The following is an 8,716-nucleotide window of genomic DNA, read 5'->3' on the forward strand; positions in this document are numbered from 1 at the left end:
AAATTGGAATCTGGATCCTGCTATAGCTTGCAGGCCTGGAGGCCATAATAGACAGGCCCAAGGAGGCAGGCAGTGCCAGTTCAGATGCTACAGTTGTTTTTTGTTTGTTTGTTTCAAACAGAGTTTCACTGTTGTTGCCCAGGCTGGAGTGCAATGGCATGATCTTGGCTCACTGCAACTTTTAACTCCCGGGTTCAAGCAATTCTCCTGCCTCAGCCTACCAAGTAGCTAGGGTTACAGGCGCCCGCCGCCCCACCCGGTGAATTTTTTGTATTTTTAGTAGAGACGGGGTTTCACCATGTTGGCCAGACTGGTCTTGAACTCCTGACCTCAGGTGATCCACCCACCTCAGCCTTCAAAAGGCGTAAGCCACCATGCCTGGCCCAGGTGCTACAGTTTAATGATTGCAAAATGCCTTATTCTTGGGAGAAACAGGACACGAGTGAGGCTGAGCCACCAGTTCACTTTGTTTCTGTTTGTATGCTGATTCTGGGGAAGACAGTAATTAGAACTGAGGGAGAGGTGGTTCTGGTGAGGTTTAGGGAATTCTGCCATGCCACCTGAGACTTGGAAGCTCTCACTTCTGGTCTGCCTGCCTCCACCTCCCTACTTCTCCCTGGCCACAAACTAAAACTAGGAGCATGAGGGAAAAAAAATTTTTTTTTTTTGAGACGGGGTTTCACTCTTGTTGCCCAGGCTGGAATGCAATAGTGTGTTCTTGGCTGTCTGCAACCTCCATCTCCCGGGTTCAAGCAATTCTCCTGCCTTAGCCTCCCGAGTAGCTGGGATTATAGGCATGCGCCATCACACCTGGCTAATTTTGTATTTTTAGTAGAGATGGGGTTTCTCCATGTTGGTCAGACTGGTCTCAAACTCCCGACCTCAGGTGATCCGCCTGCCTCTGCCTCCCAAAGTGCTGGGATTACAGGCGTGAGCCACCGTGCCCGGCCGAGGAAAAAATTCTTAAAGGTATGACAACTGAACTATAGAAGAGAAAACCCTACGTGACTTACCTCTTGGATCTCATATGCTGTTCCTTCCCTTACTCATACTGCTCCAGGGTACTGGACTTGGCTGCCCCTTGAACACTTGCTATATGCTTGTCCTCAGGACCCTTGCACAGAATGTTATCCCTTCTTTGAAAGCTCTGTCCATAGATCCATGTGGCTTGCACTGTCTCCCTCAGGTCTTTGCTCAGACTTCTCCTTCTTGGAATGGGCTTTCATCCTTTATCCCTGAGAGGTCTGAGAAAAAAAATAAAAGATAAAATGGCAACCCCTTCCCCTCCACCCTTGGCCTCCCTATCTCCCTTTCCTGCTTTATTTTTATGTATAGCACATACCTGCTGACATAGCTGTGTATTTTGCTTTTTTATTTGTTTATTATCTCTTCACACTAGAATATAAATTTCCTAAGCACAGGAATTTGAGACTTTTTTATTTACTGTTAAATCCTCAGGACCCAAGATGACCAGCTCATGGTAGTCGCTCAATAAATCTTTGTTGAATAAATGAATGAACATGTTGTCTTTCACCTCCAGAGAGAGTAAAAAGAAAATTCAATTGCAGGTAGACTTCTCAGTGGTACTGGGATGGGTTAACCTGGGTGCCATTCTATCTTCATTAGCATTTTGAAAGATGAATTTTCTTTCTTGATATAAGCTGGAGAAAAGTACTCATTGTAGGATGTGACTTTCTATTTTAATATTGTTTTTATTTTTAAAAACATGCACATGTTTCAAAATTCAAAAGTTAAGAAAGGGTATGTAGTATGCAACAAAAAGACTGACCCACCTGGTTCCCAGTGTCACTAGTTTTTATTTAATTTTTAATATCTCTTTTTTTTTTTTTTGAGATGGAGTCTTGCTCTCTCACCCAGGCTGGAGTGCAGTGGTGCAATCTCAGCTCACTGCAACCTCCGCCTCCTAGGTTCAAGTGATTCTTCTGCCTCAGCCTCCCAAATATATGGGATTACAGGTGTGCACCACCACGTCTGGTTAATTTTTGTATTTTTGGTAGAGACGGGGTTTCATCATGTTGACCAGCCTGGTCTCGAACTCCTGACCTCAGGTGATCTGCCCACCTCTGCCTCCCAAAGTGCTGGGATTACAGGCGTGAGCCACCACATCCAGCTTTAATTTTTCTTTGAGACAGGGTGTTACTCTGACGCCCAGGCTGGAGTGCAGTGGCATGATCATGGCTCACTGCAGCCTCTGCTTCCAGGACTCAGGCGATCCTCCCACCTCAGTCTCCCAAGTTGCTGGAACTACAGGCCTGCGCCACCATGCCCAGCTAATTTTTGTATTTTTGGTAGAGGAGGAGTTTCACCATGTTGTCCAGTCTGGTCGCAAACTCCTGGGCTCAAGTGATCTACCTTTCTTGGCCTCCCAAAGTGCTAGGATTACAGACTTGAGCCACCACTGCCTGGCCGTGTCATTGGTTTTTAATGTATCCTACCAGAGTTACTCAATGTATTCCCTCTCCAAGGAATCTTGTCCTGTTTAAATGGATGATGTTGGCCAGGTGTAGTGACTCACACCTGTAATTTGGGAGCTGAGGTGGGAGGATTGCTTGAGTCCAGGAGTTCAAGACCAGCCTGCGCAACATAGTGAGACCCCATCTCTACAAAACTTATTTATTTATTTTTTTTTGAGACGGAGTCTCGCGCTGTGTCACCCAGGCTGGAGTGCAGTGGCTCGATCTCGGCTCACTGCAAGCTCCGCCTCCCAGGTTCACGCCATTCTCCTGCCTCAGCCTCCGAGTAGCTGGGACTATAGGCGCACGCCACCACGCCCGGCTAGTTTCTTGTATTTTTAGTAGAGATGGGGTTTCACCGTGTTAGCTAGGATGGTCTTGATCTCTTGACCTCGTGATCCGCCCGCCTCGGCCTCCCAGAGTGCTGGGATTATAGGCGTGAACCACTGCGCCCGGCACTACAAAACATTTTGTAAAACATTAGCTGGGCATGGTGGCACAAGCCTATAGACCCAACTACTAGGGAGGCTGAGATGGGAAGATTGCTTGAGCCCGGGAGAGTGAGGCTGCAGTGAGCCATGATCATGCCGCTGCACTCCAACCTGTGTGACACAGCAAGACCCTGTCTCGGAAAAAAAAAATCAATCAAAATAAATGGGTGATATTTCCAAGATGACTCCTGGAAAGGGCCTGAGACTTAATAATTTTTTGAAGGAAGCAGAGAAAATAAAAGATAGGAGTTAGGTGTCTAAAGTGGCGAACAGTGGAGGGCCGGTCTGGGTTGGGAAAGCCACCTGGTAGAAGCAGCAAGCACAGGGAGGCCAGACCGGTGGTGCTTTGTGTCTTGAGCCATTGTCTTTCCCTGGATTCCAGAGCAGCTCTCCTACCTGTGTCCTAAGGAGTGCCCTCACATTGTCTTCCAAGCCGTCTCAGGGCCCCTGGCTGCAGCCACTGCCTCCATCCTCACCAATCCCATGGATGTCATACGAACCCGCGTGCAGGTAAGACTGGCCACTTGCCTCACCCTCCTCATGGAGAAACCATTAGAAGCATGACCTTCAAGCCCTCCAGTGTTGCCCTGACCTCTTTGTTTCCTGGCCCTCTAGTCCAGTCAGTCTTCTCCTGAACATCTAAGTCCCTTCTGTGTGCTTAGCATCTATAGAAGCCAGCCCACAGCCAGGTGCAGTGGCTCACTCCTGTAATCCCAGCATTTTGGGAGGCCAAGGTGGGCAGATCACCTGAGCCCAGGAGTTTGAGACCAGCCTGGCCAACATGGTGAAACCCTGTCTCTACTAAAAATAAAACATTAGCTGGGTGTGTTGGCATGTGCCTGTAGTCCCAGCTACTCGGGAGGCTGAGGCAGGAGAATCACTCGAACCTAGAGGTGGAGGTTGCATTGAGCCAAGATCACGCCGGTGCACTCCAGCCTGGGTGACAGAGTGAGACTCTGTCTCAAAAAAAAAAAAAAAAAAGAAGCCCGCCCAGCACTTAAAAGTACCTGGAATGCTTCTCACTCTGTCTGCTACCTTGCATACCTCTCCTCCATCACATGCCCATACCTCCAGGAAATCTTACTGGTTTCTTCCAGCCTTTACTGGAGTCCTGTTCCGTAGCCTATTAGCATAGCCTGTCAACAACTCTTTCCTTTACCTTGCAGGTTTGTGGTTATAAGAAATACTGATTTCAGTTAATTCGTAAGTCTGTCTGGTTTTTCCAGTAGGCCGTAAGTTCTCTGTGGATTATGAGAGTGACTTTTCTTAAATAGGTTTCACAGATTTTATGGTGTGGATGCAGCAAAACCCTGACAAAGCCCTTAGTAATGCCTGTCTTCAGTTAGCTTAAAGACAGTTACACAGCACTTAGACCAAGGAAATAGAATCTGAATGATATGTAATATGCAAATAGTAGGTGTTGCCATATGAAGTTTTATGTCTGATTTGAGGTGGAGAATCAAAGTTGTACAAGAGAATGAAGTCACTGGGTTATGGTGAGGGGAGGAGGGAAGGAAAATAACAGGTTAGGGATAAAATCAGCTTCCCTAGTACCAGGATGTTGGGAAGGAGATAAGTAATAAATATAGGTATTTTTGTTTCTAGGAAAGAATGCCCCCTCATTTGAAAATGAATACACTGGCATCTGGTTGGTTTGCAAATAATAAAGCACACAGGGTCAGTCCTCATTCTTTCCTGAGCTTTATTCTGGGCGGTCTAGGAGGAGATCCAAGGGAAAGGACAGGTCTCTACTTTGAGGAGCTTCCAGGCTGGAACGACCCAGAGGCATAGGTGAAAAAGTCCTTGACATGGCTGTGGAAAAAGTGGAAGGGTTAGGGAAGCAGAGATGGTCACAGGAGAGAGTATTGGAGAGGAAGAAGGGAGTGTGTAGGAGGGTGCTGAAGGAGGCGGGGCAGAAGCAGGAGATGTTCTTAGCCATGGCTGGGATACCTTGTGAAGGTCATATCATATAAGGGGTGGTATGAACAAGGAGTGCATCTGTCCTGTATTGGCCAAGGGGCTGAGGGGTGGTTTATAAAGGTATAGTTTAGGGGTCAGGGAGGGTGTGGAACTGTTGAGAAAGAAGAGAGAAGTGATTTCTGCTTGGCCAGGCTTTCAGTGTGATAGGGAAGATGCCTATATTTGTTCTTGGGGTGTGTGAGAGATGGCAGAGATGGAGAGGAAGGTTCCAGCTCTAGAACTTCAAGGGATTGAAATGATCAGAATCAAAATCAGACTGGCAGAGCTGCAGAGGGTCTTAGAGAGGATTTAACCCAGCCTCCCTGAGACCAAAGAGCAACATCCAGTTCAAAGACTCATAGCTACATAGATTATCTCATGATATCAATGATAGTTAACATTTATTGTACACTGAAACGATCTGCCACCACTGTTTTAGTATTTATGAATATTATTTTCTTTCTTGCTCATAACAACCTCATGGTGCAGGTACTATTATCACTCTTTTATATTTGAGGAAATCTGGGCACAAATTGTTAAATTACCCAAGGTTATGTTGTTAGTAGGCTGGGGAGCAGAATTCAAACTCAGGCAGTCAGGCGCCAGGGCTTATACTAAATCACTGTGCAGTACCATCCCTCACAAGCAGAATCCACACCTTCCGATGTCTGAGTCTAGTTCTCCCCACTTTAGCCTAAGGCCGATGGAGATTGAGCAGACGGGCTCTGACTACAGACAATGGCCCTCCACTGTGTTGACTTTTCCAGGTTGAGGGTAAGAACTCCATCATCCTGACCTTCAGACAACTGATGGCAGAAGAAGGGCCTTGGGGCCTCATGAAGGGCCTCTCGGCCAGAATCATCTCAGCCACACCTTCCACCATTGTCATTGTGGTGGGCTATGAGAGCCTCAAGAAACTTAGCCTCCGACCTGAGCTGGTGGACTCGAGACACTGGTAACCAGTGGTGGGGGGAGAAGCCTGCTGTTTTCCACACTACCGTGGGTCAGGGGCAGAGTGGAGAGGATGGCACCCTCTCCAGATGCCCCCACCACACACCCAGCCCTGCCCTGGGCCAGGTGGCCTATCTGGGATAGGGATAGAGACTTTGAACTGCTCTTGCTGAAGAGGCTCCACGCCTGGATCCCTTGCCCCCACTATTTAAAATTCTCTTCTGAGCTGGGCTCCCTCACTCAGTCCCTGTATTCCATACTGGCCTATAGGCCACCCCCCACCCTGCTAGCCCTTCTGGCTTCCCCCTCCGTCTGTGTCCCTGAGACCCTGAGAAGAGCTGTACATAGAGCTTGCTTACTACCACTGGTTCTTCCTCTTGGGCTTTCAGCCCAGATTCCAAGCAGCTGCTATCAGCCCTCTCTCCCTTCATCTCTTAGCCTTGCTTATTTTTATTTTGGGACCGAGCTGCCCACTAGATGACTCTGCTTTTCCCTGCACTTGGGGCTAAGGTGCCAGGCACTTATTTGCACAGGGAGCAGGAGCAGCAAAAAATCTCTGGTTCTCCAGAGCACTCGTCCTCTCTTTGGAGGGGTTATTAGGTTGGGGAGAAATGTTGATACTTTTATTTTGTGTGTGTGTGTGTGCGCGTGTGTGTATTAACATCTATGAACCAGGCTATTAGTCCTGCTAAAGCGCCAATCCTGCTGTCAGAGCTCACCCCCTTCCTAAGACAGGTAGAAAAATGTAATGTGACTTTTTCCTCAATTCTAGTTCCCTGTCCCTTCAGTCTCAGGAGCCCCAGGAGAGTCTAAGCTGGGGCATCCCCTGGCCCAGAGGACTCCCGTGGTGGGCACAGTTCTAAGTGGATCAGGCTGTCTTGGGTGCACTGGACTTGGAGCACTGCCTTGAGAAGTCAGGTTGAGAAAGTAGTTGATCTAGAAGGCAACAAGAGGGCATGTGTTCCCCAGCACATCTACCCAGGCCAGCAGAGCCAAACCTAGGAGAGGGCAGTGAGGAGATTCTCTGCCCCAGGCGGCCATAACATACACATAAATACCCCAATCACTCAGACTTATGGCAACAAGTGTTGTCTCACTGTGGCGATCTCTAAGATCCACATCACTGGATGCGTAGTCATCCCAGTCATGTTACCCTGTGGAGGGATACTGGAAGAACATAAAGAGCAGTTCAGAAAGTCACCCAATACAAGGACCACTGCATTTACCAGCCTGATACTGCCAAGATTATCTGATGCTCTCAGGAGCTAGAAGAGGAGTGCTCCTTCTTCCCTGCCTCATCCTCCCTACTGCTACTCCCCCCGAGCCTGTGTTGCAGGTAGAGAGGTGCAGCAAATAGAGAAGGCATGTCAAACCCTGCATTTCTACCTGAGACGTTTGACCTGGATGATCCTCCAAACTCTATTGGTCCCACCCCCTGGGAAAGGCCATGGTGCCAATTTGAAAGGTGCTAGCTACCTGAAGTCTTGATATTTCTTCATGGCTGCCGCACATTCTTCCACCCTGGCCAGAACAGGTTGTGAAAACCACTTCTCTACCTTCACCACCACCACTGTCCATCTTGATCTCATTGAGGGTTTTTCCCTTTCACTTGATTTTATTTTTGTTAATCCCTTCCTGCACTTTGTCAAGAGAGTCCTCCAGTTTCTATCCAGGAATGTTCACATCCAAAGGGTTGGACCCACCAGTCATTCTGAATCTTCCTGCCCCTCCTCACCGCTTTACCCTGAGAACCACAAATATAATGGAAGCAGTGGGGCCCCTCCCCCACCATGTCTTTAAGCTCATCCTAGCAAGACCTCTAGAGACCCTAGAGACTTCAGTCCTTCCCCACCATGGCACAGTGGGGAAAGTGTCAATGGGGAAAGTGTCACGGACGGGAGGTAGGATTCTGCCACTCGCGTCTTAGTGTTTCTCCCCCAAGACTTTCCTTCTGTTGTGTTGTCTTGTGCAGTATTTTACAGCCCCTTTTGTGTTTTATTCTTTGTTTCTCGTACACACACGCAGTTTTAAGGGTGATGTGTGTATAATTAAAGGGACCCTTGGCCCATACTTTCCTAATTCTTTAGGGACTGGGATTGGGTTTGACTGAAATATGTTTTGGTGGGGAATGGGACTGTGGACTTCCATTCTCCCTAAACTGGAGTTTTGGTCGGTAACTAAAGCTAAAAGAAACCTCTGGGAGACTGGCCAAGACGGGAAACCTGATTGGAGCATTGAGAATGAAAAGGCAGACTCTGAACGTTTGATGAAATGGACTCTTGTGAATATTAACAGTGAATATTCACTGTTGCACTGTACGAAGTCTCTGAAGTGTAATTAAAAGTTTTTATTGAGCTCCCGAGCTTTCGCTTGCGCATATTTTTCGGGTCGCGGACATCCCACCGCGCCAAGCCTCGCCTTTCTGCGACCCTCAGCCTCCGATGACTTTCCCGCCCCCGCTCTGCTCGGTGACAGACGTTCTACCGCTTCCAATCGGAGGCGCCCGTCGCGGGAGCGGCCAATCGGGAGCTCCGGCGGGCGGGGAGGCCGGGCCAGTTAGATTTGGCGGTTCAACTTCAACATGGCCGAAGCAAGTAGCGCCAATCTAGGCGGCGGCTGTGAGGAAAAAAGGCATGAGGGGTCGTCTCCACAGTCTGTGCCACCCGGCACTACCATTTCGAGGGTGAAGCTCCTCGACACCATGGTGGACACTTTTCTTCAGAAGCTGGTCGCCGCCGGCAGGTAAAGTGGAGGGAGCCGCGGTGGGAGGGTTTGTCCGCACCGAAGCTCAAATCCCGCGAGATCAGGACGGCCGCAGGCCGGCGCGCGGTCACGTAGGCC

The 8,716-nt window shown here is 48.8% G+C and overlaps 2 protein-coding genes across 5 annotated transcripts in view; both read left to right on the forward strand.

Moving 5' to 3' along the window:
• Positions 1-8,237, forward strand: part of SLC25A44 (solute carrier family 25, member 44) — a 29,125-nt gene extending 20,888 nt beyond the window's left edge. For 3 of the 4 annotated variants that reach the window (XM_011992745.1, XM_011992746.1, XM_011992743.1), the window contains 2 exons: positions 3,348-3,475; positions 5,692-8,237. In XM_011992745.1, coding sequence (XP_011848135.1) covers positions 3,348-3,475; positions 5,692-5,883 — 320 coding nt within the window. In that variant the 3' untranslated portion in view covers positions 5,884-8,237. Of the gene's footprint in view, positions 1-3,323; positions 3,476-5,691 lie in introns of all 4 variants that reach the window. The other variant, XM_011992744.1, reaches the window with a different exon arrangement.
• Positions 8,238-8,428: 191 nt separating this feature from the next.
• Positions 8,429-8,716, forward strand: part of PMF1 (polyamine-modulated factor 1) — a 28,524-nt gene continuing 28,236 nt past the window's right edge. The window contains exon 1 of the mRNA XM_011992835.1: positions 8,429-8,617. Coding sequence (XP_011848225.1) covers positions 8,457-8,617 — 161 coding nt within the window. The 5' untranslated portion in view covers positions 8,429-8,456. The remainder of the gene's footprint in view (positions 8,618-8,716) is intronic.

Source organism: Mandrillus leucophaeus, unplaced genomic scaffold, assembly GCF_000951045.1.
Source record: "Mandrillus leucophaeus isolate KB7577 unplaced genomic scaffold, Mleu.le_1.0 Scaffold418, whole genome shotgun sequence".
In the NCBI taxonomy this organism is placed as follows: Eukaryota; Metazoa; Chordata; class Mammalia; order Primates; family Cercopithecidae; genus Mandrillus; species Mandrillus leucophaeus.